At 45.3% G+C, this 24,652-nt stretch overlaps 1 protein-coding gene across 13 annotated transcripts in view; it reads left to right on the top strand.

The window, feature by feature from the left end:
- The window catches only part of LOC139540708 (receptor-type tyrosine-protein phosphatase S-like), a 271,577-nt gene that overhangs the window by 181,105 nt on the left and 65,820 nt on the right, over positions 1–24,652 (top strand). For 7 of the 13 annotated variants that reach the window (XM_071344589.1, XM_071344588.1, XM_071344593.1 and 4 more), the window contains 8 exons: positions 6,441–6,710; positions 6,871–7,452; positions 7,617–7,753; positions 7,954–8,098; positions 15,374–15,700; positions 16,685–16,878; positions 18,177–18,203; positions 19,435–19,552. In XM_071344589.1, the coding sequence (XP_071200690.1) occupies positions 6,441–6,710; positions 6,871–7,452; positions 7,617–7,753; positions 7,954–8,098; positions 15,374–15,700; positions 16,685–16,878; positions 18,177–18,203; positions 19,435–19,552 (1,800 nt within the window). The remainder of the gene's footprint in view (positions 1–6,440; positions 6,711–6,870; positions 7,453–7,616; positions 7,754–7,953; positions 8,099–15,373; positions 15,701–16,684; positions 16,879–18,176; positions 18,204–19,434; positions 19,553–24,652) is intronic. The other 6 variants (XM_071344598.1, XM_071344590.1, XM_071344597.1 and 3 more) reach the window with 2 other exon arrangements.

The raw sequence follows: 24,652 nt of genomic DNA, 5'->3' as shown, positions 1-24,652 counted from the left end.
TGATCATTTCTCTCTCTTTATGGATCTCCTGAGGATTAGGTCCAAGAATATGAGCTCTGTATATTGGTAAAAGTGGCCCTGCTCTGGGTCTGCGAAAGCATGTCCAGAGCCGTGTTGCGTTCCAACTGCGACAAAATAGTTCCTTTAAAATTGACGCAGAGTGGAGAGCTGCACTCTCCCCTGGGCATGAGTGCCCATGTGGGCCGAGCATGTAGGCTGCCTAAGAGAGACACAGGTTCACCCCTTTGCCTGTACCCTCGCCAACGCGAAAGCGGAAGAATAAATAATGAAACACATCGCCCCTGCCATGTCTCCATGGACTTGGTTATTGGCTTTAGTTCTTAGTTTTGTAGTTGTATTCGCCCATGTATTCACCCATGGACATGGTCCTGTACCGCATTAATGACACACTGTAACACATCCTAACACCAATATGGGCAGTGGAACCACCAAGTTGCAGTTGAGGGTTAATGACATCTCACAATAGTCGACCCACACACTGCTCTGCTGCTGCTCTCAACACGTGTGGTCTCTTTTGTGTCTCCTCTCTCCTCGCCCGTCTCTCTTTAGACTCGACTAAGCCAATACTCCCTTTTGAAATCCTCCGTCTCAACGCCGTTCAGCGAGACAGTTCATTAGGCAAATGTACATAATCATCTCTTTTGAGCCCTCACTCGTCGCCGACACACATGAGGGGTTTGTCGGCTCCCACTGTACCTGGCACCAATGAATGATAAAAATACACTCTATTAGCAATTGTACCAATTGAAGCCTTGCATACCGCAGGCTTGATATCCTCCCATTATTGTCCTCCCACAATCGAGTCCTTAAAACATGATCCCAACGAAGGAAACTTAACAAGTGAACCCAGAAGACTTGGGCAACGATTACATTTCGGTCGATTTTTTTGCAGACCTATATTGATATCTATATATATATATATATTATTGTAGTAGGTCTGTAATTAGTGTCTGGAGAAATATAATAAAAACATTGTCAGTGATGCAGGAAGACTGTGCTGTGATGACTGCATGTGAATGTTTGCACCCCTACTATGATGCCTGCCTTGTTTTGAATGTGCTTGCATGTCCTGCTGTGCATTTGTGTGTAACTGTTGGGAAAGAAAGCTAGATTACACCTTATTTTCTCGCTGGCCAAAGTGGAAGCCAGCCATTGCTAAGTAGATGTTTGTTTGAAGGAGTCCTGGAGATGATAGGCCCTCTCAAAACCGCACATATCTGTATCCTTGGAGCCCTGTATGAATTAAGAAATGCATATTTTTTGGTCACAAAACAGGGAACAATTTACTCTCTATTTGGACCAAATGTATATCATTTTTCCAATCTGACTAATTCACCACAAAGCTGAGACATATCTGCAGTATCGTTTGGCTGCTTGTCTACCTGTAAGACAATGGAAAAGTGAGGCACTATACAATCTTCTGAGCCTACTCTTTGCTATTATCAGATATCCAGCCAGGATTTCTGTCAGTATACCTTATGTAATAATATCCATTTTGATGAGCCACCCATAGAGACTATTTAGCATTGCCACAGCCAAGGTGTGTTAATACGGACGGCCCCTGTGGTTTCTATGTAAATGTGCTCGGCCTCACTCCACGAGTGTAACTAAAGGATCTCCATATCATGCCTGTGTCCTCAGGCACCAAGAGGGTGTAATCTCAGCTTCAAGGTGACACTAAAGGCTGCACATTATTTTGGCTTACCCCTTCATTTTGGGGCAGGACAGACTGCCTCACCAAAATGGCCGATAATGTCCGCCTTCTTCTGACCTCCGTTTTGGCACTGAACTCCTTCCACGTACCGCCCACTTAGAGTTACCGCAGTACTCTGGCGTTCTCTCTTGACTGCTCCTTCACCTTCGTCCACTGTAAAGACCTTTTGAGTTGTCTTTCTCTCCACATTGGGGCTTTGAAATAGGATTATCTATTTGTTACCGAGTCAAAATGAGTGGTCTATTATTCTCTCCATTCTATATGGGCCGGTTGGGCTCCTGGTCTTTGTGAATGAGGAGACGTGTCAATGCAATTGGGATTCTTTTTTTTAGCTGGGTTTGCGTTTCTAAAGGGTAGCATCGCAAAGAAAGAGCAGCACTCACCACATCAAACAGTCTTGTCTGCTCGGTAGAGCTCACAGAGCCAGGTGAGCTCTACCACTCTATCACTTATATTATTTTGTATACAGTACTATATCAAGGTAATGGTAGTGGGCGAGGCATTGGCTAGAGATACAAATGTCGACCAGTAACAGCATACTGAGGGGCCCAGCTCCCAATTCCTCTGCCACTGTCACCCATCTCAAGATGAATAGGATTTAACGAGGCTGCGTTTATTGTCAACCAATGATGCTCTGTTTAAACAGATATTCTGGAGACATTCTGAGGGTAAAATTTATCAGAATTCATTCGAGGCTACATAAATGCATAGGGTTAGAAGTTAGATGATTGTTCCCTTGACGCATGCTTGAAAGATTTTAATGGAGGTCGGTGTACCATTTATTCCAGGGGCGAGATTTATATGACAGAAAACAGTAGGGCCTTCGAAGTGCAGGTAGCCAAAGGTGAAGGGTTAGATTTTTTTCCTCTGTTAAAGCCTCATTCACTCAACCACCAATGCTCCCGGTCCATTGGCTGACCCTCGCCCCAAGGGAGAGAACAGCACCGTCAAAACCAAAACTGGTATTCTCTTATTCGAATGTCCATACAATTCATCCTGATTGGACTTCCCTTAAAAAATAGACTTCTTTGATATTCAAGTGTTTGGAATTTGATCTATGTAAGTCAAATATAAAAGTGTCCGTAAGTCCTCTATTTGCCTTAGAACCCCCCCAAAACCCAAGTTCCAAAACATCCAATGGTCTTGATAGAGAGCCTTGAGGAACACACATGCATACTGTGATATTGTGTATGCTATTAAGACTGGTTTGTGGATTTTAAGTTGGATTTCCTTTCTTTGATTTTGTGTGTATGTGTCCCCACACCATGCCAGATTGGGAATGGCATGCTTCGATGGGCTTGGGTGACATGGTTGGACTGTACTGGTTCTCTTGTGTCGGACCTGGTGGATGGAAGGATGCCTGACTGTTGTCTGTTACTCATGCCATAGTCACGACCATGCATGTCCGTGTGAGGAATGGGTTGCCCTTTCACCTTTGTTCTTCAATAAGCACTTTTTGGGGAGGGATTAGAATAAGGCTATGGCTTTTTTGGTTGAATACTTTACTCGAAGTGCGCTACAAAACGGCTGCCATAAGAGTGACATCATACCTACCATAACAGGACAGGACAGGGATCATGACAAAAATGATAACAGATAAGACATTGTTCTGACTTGTCTGATTGTTGTAACATCTGAAAGATGTTGAAACTACACTCTCCTGCCTATTAACAGAGTTATATTCGTTGATATAAATGGAGGGCTGGTTGTGATTCAGCCATGACCTGTTATGAAATAAATTATGTCATGCCACCGTTTTACTAGCATTGTGATTGTCACTTCTTGTGAATATGGTGCCCACTTTCTTTTCGTTTTTGGAAATAGGAGCCAATTCTGGAAATAGTTGTGTTTATCTAAAATGTGTCTAAAAAGTTCAAAGGTTTTATGGTTTATTTGGTGTCTTTTTGACATGATGCAATTTGACTTGGCATTTTACTATGAGTAAACACAAAGTATTTTACATAATGTTATCTTAAAAGGACATTTGTAGGAACCACTAGCTAACTTCTACTTCATCTGAATAGAGCCTCAAGGTTGGATTGTGACATTCTGAGACAGTAACTGGAACAATTGACATTGTCAGTGAATTAGAGGTATTTTGTAAGGTACTCCGGGAGAGCAGTGGTGTGGGTGTATAAGATAATATGATTATCGGCCAATGGGGACCATAGAAGGTCACCATTCATCTTCAACTCAATCAGAACAAGTCATGTGAATAAATGCTTTATTAGTCATTTTACACATACAGTAAAAAGCGATACGCCTCCATGATTCTGTGACCAATCAATTGTGGTTGATTCCGTAGTTCAGATTCTCGTAAAAAGTACTAGAGATGAACATTTCTTGGGTGTCTCTTTGTGCACAAGCTTGGTTTATGTATTATAGATCCCAGCCCAGAGTTCCTTTATTGATATGCACACTCGGTAGTGTACACAAACAGGTAAATCATTTTAGAAGGAGTGTGCTGTAAGCTGATTGGTGCTCTCCCTCGTGGAAAAACAACCAAGGTTATCCAATATTACTATCGAATGAATCCCATTTGGATCGACACGGTGTGTTTGAAATGCCATTTTTCCTCTATGCCCCATCTTCCCCCCCTAACCTTTGTGCACCCCTGGTTTTGTTGGCAACAAGCTGGGGGATGGGGGGGGGCAGTTGAATCTCTGATTTGAAGCCCCAGTGTGCGAGACCTTGAACCCACTTTGAGCAATGTTTTTGTTTACTTTGGCCAGAATCACAGTCTCCTTACTCTATCCCACTTCCGCCCCTCTCCCCTCCTACCTTCCCCTACCCTCTCCCCTCCCTCTGCGTACAGTACGTCCTTGTGCCCATCAGTGTCTTGTCTGTCTGTCCCTTCAGTCTGCTGTCTTGCTGCTTGGGTCTGTTCTGTTCTGCCTCGTGTCCCGTCTCCTTGTCCTCTCCGTCTGTCTGTCTGTCTCTAAGTCTGAGTCTCACCCCTTACATAATCACATCATTTTTTTTTTTTACGTCTCTCTCTCTCTCGCTCTCCCTCTCGACCGGAGTCCCATAGCCTCATACACTGTCACGCACACAAATAGGCACACACATACGCATAGCATTACATCACACATATCACAAACAATCACACACATGTCGATATGCTATGCATACTCGCATAAACCAAAACTATTACCCAACTCAACCCTCTCCCCTCTCGCAATCCCATGATCAACTTCCTCTGACCATTCAACCTACGGCCAATTCTCTCCCATCCTAGACGTCCATTGTGCTGTACCTTTTCTCCAGCTCTTCCTTTGCCTCCTGTCGGGTTTCTTTCTTGACTTCTTTTACTATCTGTGATAGTTCCTCTCTAGCTACAACTGCTACAGCTATCTCTTTATGTCCTCTTATAAACACACTACCTGTTCCTCTCTATACTTATTTTGTGTTACTTCTGCCAGGACTGCGATGTGACAATGTGCCAGCTGTCACATTAGGTCACATTGGCCCCCCCCCCCCCCCCAAAAAAAGAAGCTTATACAGTATTGAAGTGGGTTTCCCCCCTCCCTCCTCCCACCCCTCCCTTCTCTCTTTTTGTCTCTCTCTCTCTGTCTCTATTCCTTGCGCGCGCTTTATCCTATATCTGATATTTCTCTTTTCCTCTCCAATCGTCTTTGTCTGGGCATGCTAGCGAACCTTAAGTTATATTCCTCAATGCATTTTATCTCAATTTTATATCTGGTTTTGTTACTTATCATTTAATCCTTGGTTTACCTCAATCTATTATGCATGCTGTCTGTGGGACTGATAGTTGCATCTATCAATGGAACCGTGTCAGATCTTAAAAAGGCTTTGTCCAGTGGATCTACCCTAAAACACAAAAATCTGATTAAAGTTTCTCATCATTAGCCATAGCTAGCAGGTCCCATTAGGACTAAGAGCACGAGCCTGTTTATCAATCAGGTGCATGAGGCCCCAACTCGAACTATAATCACTCTATCCATAGAATAAATGCAATGGGAGAAATGTCTTAGGGAAGGTCTCAATTGCATACTCCTCGCATCCTCTCTCCTCTTTCCTTGTCTCCTTCTCAAAACCCATTGGAGGAGAAGGTCAGCGTGGAGAGAGCTCTGGCTTTCTCATCCTATGGGTTTTGAGAAGGAGACAAGGAGAGAGGACGAGAGGAGTATGCAATTGAGATCTTCCTTTATTCTTCCTTTGTCGTGGGAGGGCCTATAATGGCCAACTTCCTGGTTTGCTGTGAGTGGCTTTGAGGACAGGAAGTTCCTGTTTACTGTATGGCATCGATCATACAGTACTCCCTCAAATATTATACTCTGTCTTCATGGGTGTTAACTCCACGTTGTAGATGCATATTCTGTCAGTAGGTCAGTTTTCAAAGATGAGAAACTCATAATAGATTTTTGTGTCTTTAATTGTGCCGTGATGGGTCAAATTTTGGTAAATGGAACCTTGTTGCTATGAATCGTTGCTTTAATGTCAATCTATATTGTTGTTGAAGCAGTTCTTGTTAGTTTAGTATTTTTTTGTTACTTTGGAAAGTATGTACTAGAAGAACGTACTAGATTTAGTTGATTTAGTTGTCATGCACCGTGTTGATCTCTGTTGATGTAACGGATGCCGTTGAAAGGGTCAATTTTCATTGGCCGGTCTTGTTACCTCTTTTTCTCTCTCTTTTTGACTCCCTCCCTCCACCTCTTCCCTCCCTCCTTCCCACTCCCAGTCCGGCGCGTGCCCCCTCGCTTCTCCATCCCGCCGACCAGTCACGAGATCATGCCAGGTGGCAGTGTGAACATCACCTGCGTGGCGGTAGGGTCGCCCATGCCCTACGTCAAATGGATGCTCAACTCGGAGGACCTGACGCCGGAGGACGAGATGCCGGTAGGCCGGAACGTTCTGGAGCTCAACAGCGTGCGAGAGTCGGCCAACTACACATGTGTGGCCATGAGCAGTCTGGGCATCATCGAGGCTGTCGCGCAGATCACAGTCAAGTGTAAGAGGGGGCACAGGGATTCATCTAGGCTACTACTACTACTGCTATGGTCGGGCAAAACCAGCATGGAGATGTGTTATGAGGTGTCGTCTTTATGATAATTCTATGTTTGCATCTAAAAGTCCCTCTTCACCCCTCCCTCCCCACCTGACCCCCACAGCCCTGCCCAAGCCCCCAGGCATACCCATGGTGACCGAGACCACGGCCACCAGCGTCACCATCACCTGGGACTCGGGCAACCCGGACCCTGTGTCCTATTACATCATCCAGTACCGCGCCAAGTCTCCTGACAGCAAGTTTGAGACCATGGACGGCATCACTACCACGCGATACAGCATCGGAGGCCTTTACCCCAACACAGAGTATGAGATCCGCGTTTCGGCCTTCAACACGATCGGCCAGGGCCCCCCCAGTGAGCCGGTGGAGACCCGTACCGGGGAACAAGCCCCGGCCAGTCCGCCCCGCAACATCCAGGCCCGGATCATCTCCCAGAACACCATGATGGTCCGCTGGGACGAGCCTGAGGAGCCCAACGGGCAGATCAAAGGGTACCGGGTGTACTACACCATGGACCCATCCCAGCTCATGAGCCTATGGCAGATCCATAATGTCCAGGATAGCATCATCACCACCATCCAGAGCCTGGTGGCGTCTGAGACCTACACCATCCGTGTCCTGGCCTTTACATCGGTGGGCGACGGGCCCTTCTCTGACCCCATCCACGTCAAAGTGCTGCAAGGAGGTTAGGGTTCTGGGTTCAACCCTTCCTATCAACATGTCTGTGTGTTCTCACTAGGGATGAATGCATACCACAAGTGATCCATTACGATCCTGTACTGTAGAAAGGAAAGAAGGTTCACTGCAATGATCACTGTCACTAATTAAATGTATCTTTGACTATCTTAGTCCCCGGACAGCCAACAAAGTTCCAGGTTGGCGCTGTGTCCGACACAAGCATCGAGTTGACCTGGGAACCTGCCTTTGAGAAGGAGGGAATCATCAACTTTGAGCTTCGGTACAAAGAGGGCAGTTTTGGCAGCCAGGTAAGATATTGTTGTCCATTGTTTAAAGCTATGGGAAGATTGTTGACCAAGCTTTTGCCTTTAAGTACTCTTGAACACCCTATCTGAGGAAAGGTGGTCAAACAAGGTTAAAAAAGGAACAAACATAAGGTACATTGAACTGAAGTGATATTTAATGTCCGTCAAAAGCATGCCTCACTCCCTCTGTTCTCCACCAACAGGTGACCAAAACCTTTGGCCCCACTGCCTCATACGTCGTTGAGGGTCTGCGAGCAAACACAGAGTACTACTTCTCTCTGGCTGCCATTTCCAACAAAGGCATTGGAGCCTTCACCAACGAAATATCCCAGAAAACCTCGCAAGCCAGTATGTAGCCCTTTTGCTCTCTTTTCCATGTACTCTGTGTGGGGTGTGGGCGGGTGGTAGGATTCTGAGGTGCAGAGGTTAACAATGTGTTTGTGTCTTCTGGGGACCTTTAATCATGCAGATATTTTGTGAGGACATGAACTCTCTTCCTGGCTCCAGGCTAGAACCATGGAATTAAAGGAAGCGTATCTGTTATTGCCTTGATGTCGAAGTTCTCATCACCTTTGAACTGTGAATGTGTTTTATGAGGCCAAACTCAGGGTTCAAAACTGATTCAGTTTTGCAATGTCTTTCTTGATTCAATACTATGCAGGTCATCTTTTGAAAACATGTGATTTAATGCTTTGTGAATGACCAATGATGTTTTCTCCCAAAGACTTCAACCTGACAACAATAACTTTACGTTTGCCTCATGAACATGACATACACTCTGTACGATATGCTGTTCTTCTGGAGGATAGGGTTGTGTTCGGTAATGCAAAAAGTTGTGAGTACTGTATTCACAGTCGTTTATGGCTTTTAACCGCTTTTAACCTTTTGATTTGATTATTTTCTAACCTGGGTTTAAACTGTATGTCATGGTGCTAACTATGATGCAGTTTATCCTACATTGTCAAACAAACCGGTCAATGTGGACAGACAACGTTTTGCAGTTTCTTTGGTTTTGCAGTTGGTTTTCCTTTGTCAACAACAAGTGCACTTTAACCCATGTGACTGAGACATAAAAAATGTCTAACTCCCCAGTGACTGCCATGGCTTTCTGCTGAACCGTCAGTAGACAGGGGAGAGGGAGGGTGTAGACGGGTGGGTGTAGGAATCTGAAGACAGGCAGCAAAACCATCCAATCACAAGCCTTTACTGTTCCTCAGCAGCCCCACCTTGCAAATGAATTCCAGCCGGTCAACTCAGGAGTGGCCTGTACATTTTTTACCCAGATGCCAGGAACACATCTAAATAATGGAACCGCTGCTTGCTAAAAATAGTCCCAAACAAGTGACATCATGGTAACCAGTAGGTGCAGAAGATGGAATACAAATATTCAATGCGGGTTGAGGAATGTGGAGCTGTTAGGACATTACATGTACAATCTCCTGTAAGTCTCCAGACTTCCTTAGGGGTTACACACTGTATCCAAAGATTTAGATATGAGTTATGTGTTGAGGTTTAAGGCTTTATCTCCAAAGAACTCAGACAATGTATCTGGATTTGCTTACATTGTGGATGGATCAGGGCAGCCTTTGTGCAATTTGGACATTTCTGCAGGGTAGTAAGTTAATATAGATAAATTGCACAGATCAATGAGCATTGCTCAAATATGTGGATTCCCTAGCCTAGATCAAATGAGTGTATTAATCATACAGCATCCATGTAATCATAGCCCACACAATTCCATTATCATTTCAGTAATCTACATGGATGTTTAATTTGAGAATAGATTGGAGCTGTTTTGTCCTCTGTCCGATTCCTAAGGGGTTTACAGTGGAGAACTTTGACTGGGGTTGGCCATCAGAAAGCTATGGTAGTGGGAGGAGACCTCCTTTAACACATTTTCTGTTTTTACCAGTGTAACTTGTTACCCGTGCCCCTTGTTGGGGGTATAGGGCTTTGGGAGAACCACTTCACATTGATGTTGGGTGTGGTTTGGATAGCTACGCTGACAGTGCTGCTGAATCACTTATAGGGCACCAGTTGCATGCAATACTCCCTCCTATCCCCTGGGGGTGCTGTTGAGATTCTGTAACTGCATCCTTGATCAACGGCTACACCAGGCATGACCCTACCTACAGTCGACTCCATCTCTGTCTCTGTGTCTTCAAGTATGTGTGCGTGTATGTGTGTGGGTATTTCCGCCTGTATATGTATGTATGTCACAGGTGGCTGGTGGCACCTTCATTGTGGAGGACAGGCTCATAGTAATGGCTGGAACAGAATAAATGGAATGGTATCGAACACATCAAACACATGGTTTCCATGTGTTTGATACCATTCCATTCACACCATTCCAGCAATTCCATTCTCTCTCTCTCTTTCTCTCTCTCTCTCTGTCTCTCCTTCCATTGCTGTCTCTGTCACGTTACCCTTGTCTGAAATGGAACAAAATCTCTCCTTGGAATGGCTTGACATCACCTTGCTTACTTTGTTTCCTTCCTCCTGTTTTGTTGAGTCAATTTAATAACTTTTTTTGTTCGATTTCTTTTTTTTTTTTTAAGCATACGGCTCACATTACATCAGGAAGCAGCTTGCCACATTTTTGCTGGCGATTGGGTTCTAATGTGTAGTCAACTGCAGCCACCACACCAGCTACAACATACACCACTTAGTGATAACATTTATTAACCTTATCCGTTTAATTAGAGTAAGTATCTCCTGGGATCTATTTCAGCTCCCTGCTTGTGCTGAGGGTCTCCTTTTTTCAACCCGTTGAGCTCTGTCGTTAGAGTCCAGGGACATCAGTCACTTCTCTTAGTCAATGGCTGCTCGTGTACAGCCAGCCATCCCTTCTGAAGTAGGTGTCAGAAAGAGCCAATGGCTTCACATCAAAGAGGTCAGAAAGGTTACGAACTCAGACAGTCAAAACAAAACTGTGTTTCACACCACAAACACAAAAACATCAAAACAAAACATGATCTTGTGGATGCCTTTGAGGTAAGTGTTTGTTTGGCACAGGTGGTCCAGTCTGCCGTAGCCCATAGCAACGACCCCCCCATTACCCCTTTGACCTGCCACTTAGCCACTCAACCTTCAGTAACTTAGAAGTCTATTTTCATTATACTCGTCCCAAAAGAAGAGACACAAATAGGTTAATAGACTCCATATGTGAAATGGTTAAATATTAATACAACATGTCTGTGGTTTGGCTACTCATACATTTTGGGAACAGAGAGTATATGTCTCTTCCAGACAGCTCAGTGAGTTGATAAAGGTCCTTGTGACATGTTTAGCTCAGGGCAAGTCTCTTCAGTGCAGTGAAGAGTGGAGTTAGTTGAAACTCCCTGCCTCGTGGCAAAAACCTCAGCAAAAGTGAGTGTACTATTAGAGTGTGACGTGTAGCACAAAAACACACACTCCCACTCCCTAAAGTGCTGGCTTTCTGGAAAACAAATGTATTCTACTTTGGCAGTAGAAGAGCGGAGGGTTACATCAAGTAAAGTAAAGAGTATACTGTGTCCATCACAAAAAGCAAAGCCAATCATCACATAGTTCCATGCTTAAAACAAACCAAGGGATTCTGGGAGACTGCTTTGAGACACATGACCGCCCCGCCCTAGACTGCTGGCCCTCATACATATCTCCATCCTCCTCCCCCTTCTAATAATCCAATTACCTTAGCACTGCCAGACACTGTCATTATAAACACACACCTCATTGGAGCAGCATGAGATTGCTCGCTATACATAAGCCTCACACACACACACACACACACACACACACACACACACACATTTGCAGGCTACAGTATAATGAGGAAATGAGGAAACCTTGTTTACCAGCGGCTTGACTAGGCCTGCTACTCACAGACTCAGATGTGTTTAAACACTAATGACATGTTAGGGAAAGACCATTAGGGACGGGGGACACAAAATAAAATAGTACCCAAGAACATTTAAGCCGATATTTGAGCTTGCAAATTACCCTTGCGTTACTCGGCAGACTGGACCTCTTTTCCAACCAAGTGAAGTGAAAGACAAAAGGCAATCGTCTCCTTGTTTCCTTTCTGTCTATTCTCTCTGGTACAGTACAAATGTCCTCAGCGTGTGGAGTTTGTCTTCAGTCAGTGTGGCGTGACCAGGGGCCATTGTCATGGGGGCCGCTCTGCCACTAAGGACCAGGGAAAACCCACAACCTTAGCTTCAAGAAGTCACTTATTTGATCTCAGATCTGCAATATCTGGCTCTAAGAAGATCAATTAAATGAAAGTGTATCTGAGTCAAATTATTTTGGGCTAGGAAATTAAGAAATGTATGTGGCACCCTTGAGTTAAATGTTCCTACACTGGTCCTGTGGGCAGCAATGGCCCCCATTCAGACGCAAGGCCCCTTGGGATACGCTGTCCCAGTCAGACGAGGTTGAGATACCTATGAGACAACCGTTCAGACGCGGCCGCGGAGGGTCCACACACCGGGACCGGGAGCTCCCCCTATCTCCCTCAACGTTACCCAGCCGAGAGGAACGGTAATGGGGCCAGGCAGGACCCCGGGGTGGGTGTTACGTGATTTTTGCAGAGGGGAGAGTAAAGGGCCCTAGGATGTCAGATAAGAATCCCATTTCATAGCGTCTGAATTAGTTTCACGCTTTGCCGATGAGCTATAGGGAGACCTCTGGATTGTCAGGCTTTGTTACACATTTAGATTATACCTTGAAGCTGCCAGCACCCAGTGGAGTGTTATCGCTCAAATTAAAATGGCTGATTCTAAATCCCTGTATTTAGCCAAACAAGCAGTTTAGCCCACCACTTACTGTAATTGCTGAAGGTTTTTAGATTTATTGGAATATTTGTACGAAAGCGGCCATTTGGCATGGAGTCGGATTAATTCCGTAATGATGACAAATACCACTCTGACATTCGACATTGACGGTGAAAATAAAACACAACGCACGCGTCTTGTACTGACACTCCTGACTGAATGTGAATTTGATTTGTGACTAGCCGCAGACGAATGACTTGTGGACCAGCTTGTGTTGCGAGCAGGGCTATTGAAGGAGGTACATGTTTGCAGTAATTTATAAAGCCTCTAGCCGCACTAGAAAACAACCCAAAACACATTTCCCTCTAAGCTTCCGTTCACATCATAACAGACTTAGAATATGGTTGCGATATCTCCACAGACATGACTAATGTTACTGTATGTCAAATCATATAGCATTCATACAGGCTTTCTAAATATGCTTCAAAAGACCTACTGAAAGTGAAGCCTTACCAGAGTTCCATCTTTTGTTGCTGTCATAGTTCTAGTGTCCATAATCTCCACCACTGGGCTTTGTGGGAGCCGAGGCTTACCCCGTGGCTGTGCCCCTTGCCTGTCTTAAGTTTATCTGGTGTGAGGGGTCTGCGTGGCGCCATAGCTCAAACCCGGACAGATTCCACAGTTTCTCTCTTCACGTGATTGAGCACTGAGCGATCATTCTTGACACTGAGAGTTTGCAAAATGCAATCTATTGTGGGGAAGAATGGAGAGAGAAGAAGCTGAAAGGCTCAGATCCGTTAAAACCGTAAGTAAATAAGCACATTGGACACAGAAAAGGTTCCAAACTGTAGCTGTTCCGGAACAGTCAGTTCTTATGGCTTTTGACTGAGACTGTCCACTGATTGTGAATACCTCCTGTCTTCTCCGGCTGCACTGTTAGCAAGAGTGGCAGTGCGGTTGGTACCGCAGCAGTAACCTTAATGAATGCAGCAGCACAAGGTGCCGGTGATGCCTGTGTTCTTTTCTTATTGTTTAAGAGTTAGCGGCAGGCTACTCCCCGTCGGTAAAAGTGGGGAAGCTATGAAATGGGATTCTCTGAGCAAACGGTTAAGATAAAAAAAAAAAAAATAGAGCTGTGTCCTTTTCCCAAGGTCAAATGCAGAAACGCAGAATCCAGTGGGTGTAGATTTTCCTCAACTGCTCCCATCCCTCAGTCTTGTGGACCCTCCCTCCGGCCCAAGTTATACAAGAGTATAATGCAGTCCTGGCTACAGCACAGAGCCAACTCTCTCACTCTTAGCGACCCAAAACAGCCCAAGACGACCTATCTCAACAGGCCAATTTGACCAACTACAAAGCACAGTTTTCTGGGTTTGAATTTGATAAGACGTGTCTCTATTTGGACACACTATGTGGATGGAGAGGGTTGTAGCTCACTGGCTCAGGGTGAGCGCAATCTGTAGTCAGGTGCTGGTGGTAAGAAGGTCTTCAAAAGTTAGTATTTGAAGGAAGCCAGGTACGTATAATGCAAACTGTACTTGTGTTTTGAAGTTTTAATGTTCTTATTTTCCGTTTTCTGCCCAATAGCCTGTTTTTTCATGTTTGTTATGATTTGACATTTTGGACCCTAACGTTTTTCTTTCTTTTGAGTCACCTCGGTTACAGATCAAATTCATTTTCCAGTAGCTTGTATCAATTTGTGTTTCGCTTTTGCATGTTTGGAATGACAACATACTGTATTTTGTTTTTCCTGTGGATTTCATTTCCATTTTTGTCCCAGATTTGCACAATGTGGAATGCCTTTTTCTATGAATTCATGTTTTTCATTTAGCTTAGTCCACCACTATTACAGATGAATTAGATAGTAAAAATGAACCGGGCTTGTCACAAATGATGTGAAGAATATTATATTATAGTCACACGGAGGAGTGTTGGTAGAAAAAGGGGGATCTTGACTTGAATAGAAAGGGTCTCATCTATGTTCTCTTATCCGTCTAATGCCTGGTGCGGGTTGAGAAGTGAAACATTTTATCACTCCTTGCACACTCACGACTTCTAAGAGCTCTGTGCAGATTAGAACGTATAGGCTTTCATTTTGATTTAGAAGTTCACAGATGTGTAGTTTTCAATATGTTTTGGAAGAGCGCTCCACACAAAAAAAAACAGCGACTGTGTTGAATAGCTTTTATATAATAGTAATAATAATAATATTAATAAAAAGACCCACTCTGCTACTTCTCCTCCTTCCTCTAACACCCATACTGGAAGCACAACACCTTTCAGTTTAAGGAGGAGTGTAAGGCTGCCAAAAAGAGAGGGGCTCTGGTTTTTATCCTTTAATCGATAATGTGAGTGTGTAGCGCGCAGTGCAGGCCTGGACAGGCTAACATCAGATAGCGCCCGTGGTATCACACATGGGCTGATAACTGACAGACCCTGACAGACCCCTTGGTGTTACAAACCACTGTGCACATGTCTGGAAATATAATTCTGTGAGTCCGTGACATAGTCCCAGCTATCAAAAGAACTGGCCCTGTATCTCACGAGAGGCGTCCATTTTGCTTCATTATTACGCACGCTGTGTCGTCCAGTCCTCCTTACACCTTTTACGTTTACATTTGCCTGACGAATCAGTGTTTCTGTTTTGTGTTAACATTCTTGCCAGTTCAAGTCTCCTTTTGAGTTGGGTTTTTCCTTTTATCATTTTCTTTATCTCTCCCATCTTTTTGTTTTTTGTTTTTCACCCCTTTCCCCCTTCCTCCCCTCCTCCTCCTCCTCCTCCTCCTCCTCCTCCTCCTCCTCCTCCTCCTCCTCCTCCTCCTCCTCCGCCTCCTCCTCCCCCTTCCTCCCTATCCTCCCACCTGACCAGAGCCCTCAGCCCCCCCTCAAGATATTAAGTGCAGCAGCTCCAGCTCCACCACCCTACTGGTAAGTTGGCGCCCCCCGCCTGTGGAGAGCCAGAATGGCGCCCTGGCGGGGTACCTAGTGCGCTACCAGGTGGTGGGAGCCTCCGTAGAGGGTGGAGGCGGCGGTGCCGGAGAACCCATGGAGGAGCCGGCCGTGCCGCCCAGGGACGGGCAGGTGCTGCTGCAGAAGCTGGAGAAGTGGACCCAGTACCGTGTCACCTTGGCCGCCTTCACCGAAATCGGGCCGGGCCCAGAGAGCGAACCCCTGCTCTGCCGCACCGACGAGGATGGTAATTGAGCTTATTTCACCCGCAATCTGTACACTTGTTGTGAGGCAAATACAATACCTGGGCTGTCGACATAGCTACACAACGATCTGCTTCTCAGACAATGGGCAATACCTCGACTACCGTATGAATACAGGGATGTAGCAGTAGCTACCCATAAAAGTACCTCACCTAAGCGTCACTTATGACACCCATACCCCTAAACATAGAATACATTCACACTGTCAATAGCATAGCTCAGTGGTTCAAATCAAGGAGCCCCAGACGTCTTAATAACAACCAGACCACCCCCAGCGACATCGCAATATCCTTTGGAAATCTAAAAGTTGTTGTTAAACCATTTCCCCTCCCCTCCTACATTAGATTTATGATATAGCCGCCCCGTCTCATCTCATTCTTCCTCTATGGTGTCGAACAGCCTAGTGTTTAGCCTCTAACAGTTATGAGCATGCCACACCTCAGGACCTCGTATGGCTGGCCATGTCACAGCACAGCCAATTCCACTGATGGGAGGCTGACAGTAACTCAGCCATGTGATGGCTCCCCATCCCTCACAATACACCGGTGCAAATGGGCCACACTTTTATTAACCGTGCGTAGGAGCCAATTTGTCTCTGGAGGCCAGTGCGGTGCACAGTGAAAGGCGTAATGCCAAGGCCTCACATAACGGCTTTCCATTATGTCTGAGAGATAGGGGTTTAACCGGAGACCGGCGACACAGAGTAGACACGTATTGGGAGGTCAGGTTGTGTGGGAGAGTAGTACAGTTTTGTGTGCTTGAAAGGTTTGCCCCTACAGTCTGGTGGGGGGTTATGTGTGCAGACTGCAGAGTTTAAGGTTCTAGTCTATCTGGCTGTCAGGGGAATAGCTCTTGTAGTTTTTTGTGTAAGTGTGCTTACGCCAGATCGATAACCTGTTCATACTGAATGAGTGTACTATGCTGTCGCAGTGTTTTAACATTGGCCCTATCTTCTTTTCTACCCACAGTTCCAGGGGCTCCTCCTCGGCGGGTCGAGGTGGAGGTGCTCAACTCCACGGCGCTCAAGGTCATGTGGCGCTCCCTGTTGCCGGGGCGACAGCACGGCCAGATCCGTGGTTACCAGGTGCACTATGTGCGCGTGGAGAACGGAGAATCGCGTGGCCTGCCTCTCATCAAGGATGTCATGCTAGCCGACGCCCAGGTATGATCCAGCCCCTTTTGGTCTACTAATTAACCAATTCATTGTATCAAGCTATTGGAATGACACAATCTTATGGAGTGACATGAGAGCCTATGTAAAGATTAGTTCAATTCTGTTTGATAGTGTAATATGAACGAAAAATTGTCACGGATACAACAAACTGAAGAGGAACCTGAAGGCCTTCATTCTGTGGTCTTGTTTGAAGTTTTGTGGAAGTGTAAATGCTACACATTACTTTTACAATGTGTGCTACGATATATACAATACGTGTGCTCTCTCCTTTTAGTTTATAATTTCATGTTTCTGCAATATTCCTCTCCTCTGCCCTCAACAAATCACACCTTCCTTCTTTCACTTCCCCTCCTTTTATTAGGGCTGTATAGACCCCCCCTTTAAGAGAACCTCAGTGGTCCACTTCTTGAAAAGTGTGATTGCACGGCTCGTATCGAGCACAGCAACTCGGCACAAAATGGCTGATTATAGTATTCTGAGGCTGGAAAACCAAAATGGGCATGAAAGCATTTTAGAGAAAAATTGTCCTTCCTGAAAGCTAGAATTATAATGGAAGCCGGCACAATGGTTGTTTTTTACAAAGCCTCTGTCAACAAAACAGTGTAGGAAATACACAAAGTATTTTCGGTGTGCTGTGTCATCATACAGTAAATTACAGCTTTGCACCACTAGGACAAACAAAGCGAAAGTACACAAACAGACTGAATATTTATCCCCAGAAGTCTATTAACATATCTATTCCACAATGTTTTCAAGCAACATTCATAACGTGTGGTCTCTTCTTTCACAGGTCTTTCTTGTAAAATAGACTCTATCTTAATGAGCATAACCTGTATGAATAAATGTTTAATAAAAATAACCTTATTATGACAGGCTGTTGACAAATTGTTAATGGTTCAACCAAAGTTTGGATGTTTTAGTAATCTTTTATACGTTTTATTTGAGCCATCCAACTTGGCGGTAATGCACTGTTATTATAGTAGATATACTAACCTCATGAAAAAAAAACACTGTAAACAGCCCCCATAGACTTCAGTTCACACCTCTTCCCTAGTCTCAGCTGCTCTCCCTAAAACAGACTAGCTTCCCTCTCTCCCTCTCTCTGGTCTGACCTGTTCTGACATGTCTGTGCTCTCACCCTCGTCTCTACCTCCTCAGAACACGCTCCCCTCTCACATTCCCCCTTTCTCTTGAGTTCCTCTCACATTCCTCTTTCTTCCCTCTTTCTCTCTCTTTTAAAAATCGCTCTCTTTCCTGCACTCTCCTCTATATGGGGGGGGGGGTAGTGGGAAACGGACGATACAGCCGAATACGTGAGTATATATGGAGTCGCCAGAGTGCTGCGGTGTAGTTGAGGGGTTAAAAAGCACTGGTTATTGCATCACCCCAGCTATGTTCACATGTATAAGAACGACCGGATTTACATCATCCTATTCAATAGAGCTTTGATATGATGGCGCTTTATCAGTCACGCCCTAACACTATATATTATAAACAGGCTCTCTCAAGTTAGCATAGCCTATCCGGTGCTACCTATCTCCAGTATTGATGTCCTAGAGAGAGTAAAGGCAGAATTCATCATGCTAATTAGCTGTGCGGATGATGAGACGGTGGCTGATGCAATATCTGGATGCTGCTTCTCCCTGTGCCTGGACTGCTTAACGCTACTACGTGCTACTGTGTGTTGTCGTGGCGTGTGTCGTGTCGTGTCGTGATGGTGTGTTTTGTGTTGCGATTCTTCTGTTTTTCTTTTACTTTGCTGGTGCCATGCCTATGATTGAGTGTGAAATCACGTTTTTTTCATCCGTTAATCAACGGTCACATTGTTTAGACAGTTATTTTGAAGTAAATCTTAACATGAATGATAGAGTGTATCATCAGAGTCTTGAAATCTAAAATGGCTGCCTCATCATCATACCTCCTCAAACTCACCCGATTGACCCTTGTGTTTATCAACAATTCCTTTCCGACATAATTTGAGTCTTAACGTTTGGCCCCATTCCCCAGTTTCATAAACACTTGCATGATATACATGATATTGACGCCGCCATCTTTGGTGTGAAAACAGTACATAATGTCCTCTCTTTACCGCCACTGACCTCTCCATCTCCCAGCTGACCAGTCTAAAAACATCCTGCATTCATTTAGCTAGCCAGGCACCTCTACTGAAAGATTCATCAGCATTGATCGAAGATTCTTCTCTCTCAAGAGCACCAGAGAAAATAATGGCTGAAGGAAAACTGCATGCACCGGCCATGAGCGTAACTTGGCTAATGCCTCAGATAATGTATATCCTTTTGCCTCCTCCTTATCATATGCATCTTGTAGCTTTGGTGAGTTGTAGGATGTTTAGGAGCGGTAGGATTAGCAGGATTCAACCTGCAAACAAAATGGAGGACAGAAAGCATTCTATCCACCTTAGAGGTCAAAATCACAGGACATGATAAAATAGTAAGAGAAGGTAGTTGGCTGCGGAGTTGGTGATGGTCATATGTTTTCACCAGTGTTTTGATATATTGTTTGTCTACTTCCTGTTTCCTACAGGAAATGGTCATCGGAGGGCTCCAGCCGGACACCACCTACTCCATCACAGTAGCTGCGTACACCACCAAGGGAGATGGAGCACGCAGCAAACCCAAACTGGTGGTTACCAAAGGAGCAGGTCAGTATTTCATACAGTTTATAATAGCAGCCTATATAGTCCCACAATTGTGCCGTCTGGTTTGCTTAATATAAGGAATGTGAAATCATTTACACTTTTACTTTACCTTTTGATACTTAAGTATATTTTTGCAATTATATTTACTTTTGATACTTAAGTATATTTAAAACCAAATCATTTTTTACTTTTACTCAAGTAGTATTTTACCGGGTGACTTTCATTTTCTATTAAGGTATCTTTACTTTTACTCAAGTATGACAATTGGGTATTTTTTCCTGCTCATGACATACACTGCTCAAAAAAATTAAGGGAACGCTAAAATAACACATCCTAGATCTGAATGAATGAAATATTCTTAATAAATACTTTTTTCTTTACATAGTTGAATGTGCTGACAACAAAATCACAAAAAAATGATCAATGGAAATCAAATTTATCAACCCATGGAGGTCTGGATTTGGAGTCACACTCAAAATTAAAGTGGAAAACCACACTACAGGCTGATCCAACTTTGATGTAATGTCCTTAAAACAAGTCAAAATGAGGCTCAGTAGTGTGTGTGGCCTCCACGTGCCTGTATGACCTCCCTACAACGCCTGGGCATGCTCCTGATGAGGTGGCGAATGGTCTCCTGAGGGATCTCCTCCCAGACCTGGACTAAAGCATCCGCCAACTCCTGGACAGTCTGTGGTGCAACGTGGCGTTGGTGGATGGAGCGAGACATGATGTCCCAGATGTGCTCAATTGGATTCAGATCTGGGGAACGGGCGGGCCAGTCCATAGCATCAATGCCTTCCTCTTGCAGGAACTGCTGACACACTCCAGCCACATGAGGTCTAGCATTGTCTTGCATTAGGAGGAACCCAGGGCCAACCGCACCAGCATATGGTCTCACAAGGGGTCTGAGGATCTCATCTCGGTACCTAATGGCAGTCAGGCTACCTCTGGCGAGCACATGGAGGGCTGTGCGGCCCCCCAAAGAAATGCCACCCCACACCATGACTGACCCACCGCCAAACCGGTCATGCTGGAGGATGTTGCAGGCAGCAGAACGTTCTCCACGGCGTCTCCAGACTCTGTCACTGTGCTCTTTCATCTGTGAAGAGCACAGGGCGCCAGTGGCGAATTTGGCAATCTTGGTGTTCTCTGGCAAATGCCAAACGTCCTGCATGGTGTTGGGCTGTAAGCACAACCCCCACCTGTGGATGTCGGGCCCTCATACCACCCTCATGGAGTCTGTTTCTGACCGTTTGAGCAGACACATGCACATTTGTGGCCTGCTGGAGGTCATTTTGCAGGGCTCTGGCAGTGCTCCTCCTGATCCTCCTTGCACAAAGGCGGAGGTAGCGGTCCTGCTGATGGGTTGTTGCCCTCCTACGGCCTCCTCCACGTCTCCTGATGTACTGGCCTGTCTCCTGGTAGAGCCTCCATGCTCTGGACACTACGCTGACAGACACAGCAAACCTTCTTGCCACAGCTCGCATTGATGTGCCATCCTGGATGAGCTGCACTACCTGAGCCACTTGTGTGGGTTGTAGACTCCGTCTCATGCTACCACTAGAGTGAAAGCACCGCCAGCATTCAAAAGTGACCAAAACATCAGCCAGGAAGCATAGGAACTGAGAAGTGGTCTGTGGTCACCACCTGCAGAACCACTCCTTTATTGGGGGTGTCTTGCTAATTGCCTATAATTTCCACCTGTTGTCTATTCCATTTGCACAACAGCATGTGAAATTTATTGTCAATCAGTGTTGCTTCCTAAGTGGACAGTTTGATTTCACAGAAGTGTGATTGACTTGGAGTTACATTGTGTTGTTTAAGTGTTCCCTTTATTTTTTTGAGCAGTGTATATTACAATGCATTAGTACTGCATCATAATTCATTACACCTGTAGGCTTTAAGCTACCTTCCCTATATTGTAAAGAAAATTACCATTCAAATATTTCTCGATGAAACGGTTGTGGGTTTATTGAAAAAAAATTGACATTTTGAAAGACAGAGACAATCCTATTTGATTTGAACCAGGGTACTTAAGCCTCTTTAGAACCCAGAAGGCTTAGCTACTGTGAACACGGCCTAAACCTGCAAGACTGGAGAGCCGTGAAAGCCCTCTTTGAGCAAATATGGGGCCGTCAGGGCTAAGATATGAGGCTCCTTTGTGTATGCATCCACGCCAGTCCGCTTCACGGCCTTCAGACACTCAATATACACACACTCGAAAGCAGACAGACACCCACACACACTCTCACACCAACACACATATACGCCTCATATGACAGGTCCTGATCTTGACAGGTGTGCCTATCGCAGGTGTCAGGTAGTGTGACGGGCGGCAAAGGGCCTTGGTACTGTCACTCCTCTCCTCCCTCCCTTGTCGTTCCGCGCTGACTGATCACTCACTCCGTCCATCCATCCCTCAAAGCCATCCCGCTTTCCCTTTTTATTACTGAAGAGCGGAAAAGGGGCTTACGCGGCCCCAAATAAATAAATGAGCGCGAGGAAGAACAAAAAGAAAAGAAGAGAAGCCTCGGCCCCTTAGGAAGTAAAAGAGGCTTCCTATTCCTCTTTCATGTGACAGTGGAGCTACCAGCTCGGCCATGGGGCTTAGTCAAATCGTGGTCCAGACGGTTTTCATGGTTTTCTCAGGCCCATTTCAGGGAGACATTGTGCTGTCAGACAAGTTAAGCCCCTGCCTTGTACTTTGATAAAGCGAAGGCACAGATGGGAGGGAGGGCCCTTGCAAATGTTTACACCAGGGTTTCCCAAACTCGGTCCTCGGGACACCAAGGGGTGCACGTTTTGGTTTTTGCCCGAGCACTACACAGCTGATTCAAATAATCAATGAATCATCAAGCTCTGATCATTTGAAACAGCTGTGTGGTGTTAGGGCAAACACCAAAGTGTGCACCCGTTGGGGCCCCGGGGACAGAGTTTGGGAAACACTGGTTTACAAACATACACACACACTGGTGCATGTTAAGTGTGTAATGCAAATGCATGTGAAAAGAGTGAGTGCACACACACAGGAAGAGAGACTGGTTTTAATCTTTCAGAAGAGCAACTACAGTCGTGGCCAAAAGTTTGGAGAACGACACAAATATAAATTTTCACAAAGTCTGCTGCCTCAGTTTGTATGATGGCAATTTGCATATACTCCTGAATGTTATGAAGAGTGATCAGATGAATTGCAAAGTCCCTCTTTGCCATGCAAATGAACTGAATCCCCCCAAAAAACATTTCCACTGCATTTCAGCCCTGACACAAAAGGACCAGCTGATATCATGTCAGTGATTCTCTCGTTAACACAGGTGTGAGTGTTGACGAGGACAAGGCTGGAGGCCGGGTTGATGCTGATTGAGTTCGAATAACAGACTGGAAGCTTCAAAAGGAGGGTGGTGCTTGGAATCATTGTTCTTCCTTTGTCAATCATGGTTACCTGCAAGGAAACACATGTCGTCTTCATTGCTTTGCACAAAAAGGGCTTCACAGGCAAGGATATTGCTGCCAGTAAGATTGCACCTAAATCAACCATTTATCGGATCACCAAGAACTTCAAGGAGAGCGGTTCAATTGTTGTGAAGAAGGCTTCAGGGCACCCAAGAAAGTCCAGCAAGCACCAGGACTGTCTCCTAAAGTTGATTCAGCTGCAGGATTGGGGCACCACCAGTACAGAGCTTGCTCAGGAATGGCAGCAGGCAGGTGTGAGTGCATCTGCACGCACAGTGAGGCGAAGACATTTGGAGGATGGCCTGGTGTCAAGAAGGGCAGCAAAGAAGCCACTTCTCTCCAGGAAAAACATCAGGGACAGACTGATATTCTGCAAAAGGTACAGGGATTGGACTGCTGAGGACTGGGGTAAAGTCATTTTCTCTGATGAATCCCCTTTCCGATTGTTTGGGGCATCCGGAAAAAAGCTTGTCTGGAGAAGACAAGGTGAGCGCTAGCATCAGTCCTGTGTCATGCCAACAGTAAAGCATCCTGAGACCATTCATGTGTGGGGTTGCTTCTCAGCCAAGGGAGTGGGCTCACTCACAATTTTGCCTAGGAACACAGCCATGAATAAAGAATGGTACCAACACATCCTCCGAGAGCAACTTCTCCCAACCATCCAGGAACAGTTTGGTGACGACAATGCCTTTTCTCTTCCAGCATGATGGAGCACCTTGCCATAAGGCAAAAGTGAAAACTCAGTGGCTCGGGGAACAAAACATTGATATTTTGGGTCCATGGCCAGGAAACTCCCCAGACCTTAATCCCATTGAGAACTTGTGGTCAATCCTCAAGAGGTGGGTGGACAAATAAAAACCCACAAATTCTGACAAACTCCAAGCACTGATTATGCAAAAATGGGCTGCCATCAGTCAGGATGTGGCCCAGAAGTTAATTGACAGTTAATCGACTGTAGACTCTTATGACAGCAAAATAAAGAAATGGTAAGTTGATGAACGTAGGACTATGTCAAACTCTTAATTCTTGGTTCAATAGATAATGCCTCCATCAATACAAGCATTGTGAAAATCAAGGATAGAATAATTTCATTCAACTCAAAGAGGTTGGTTGATCAAGTCAAGATCAACGACTTCATGTAACAGCCAGCTACTTGTGTGTAGGTGTTGGAGTCGAGGTTTGAAGCAGTCTTCGTGCATTAGTTTAGCCCGACGACTCACACTAAATTATTCCGCTGCTCTGTCTTTCAGCAACATGCCATCATTGAAGTCAACTGTGTTGAGGAGGGGCACGAGGGGCATTGTACAAAACAAAGTAACCAATCAGAGTATCAAAGCCAATGACGACTTTTCAAACCACCGCTTTACCCACGTGTGTTCTGGCTCTGGCCCCACCCATCAGTTTCTGGACTAATCAGACGGCCCGAATGCGTTCGCCTTTTTTGAAGGGTCGGGGAGGTACTCAGACGCAGACTCATTGCGGAGGAGAAACTAACGTCTGTGGGCGTGGCAGAGCAAGGTGTCTTGGTAGCCAGGCAAACATTACTTTGCTTCCTTTGTGTTCATTTACCGAGTAATAACAGCTGGATTTATAGAACTTGGTGGTGTGTGACGTCACCTTGTCTATTCAAATCGCCGTCGGGCTCGAAGGCCT

Source organism: Salvelinus alpinus, chromosome 16 (assembly GCF_045679555.1).
Source record: "Salvelinus alpinus chromosome 16, SLU_Salpinus.1, whole genome shotgun sequence".
In the NCBI taxonomy this organism is placed as follows: Eukaryota; Metazoa; Chordata; class Actinopteri; order Salmoniformes; family Salmonidae; genus Salvelinus; species Salvelinus alpinus.
Note: the sequence above shows the minus strand (reverse complement) of the source record. Positions and strands in the feature narration are given on the sequence as shown.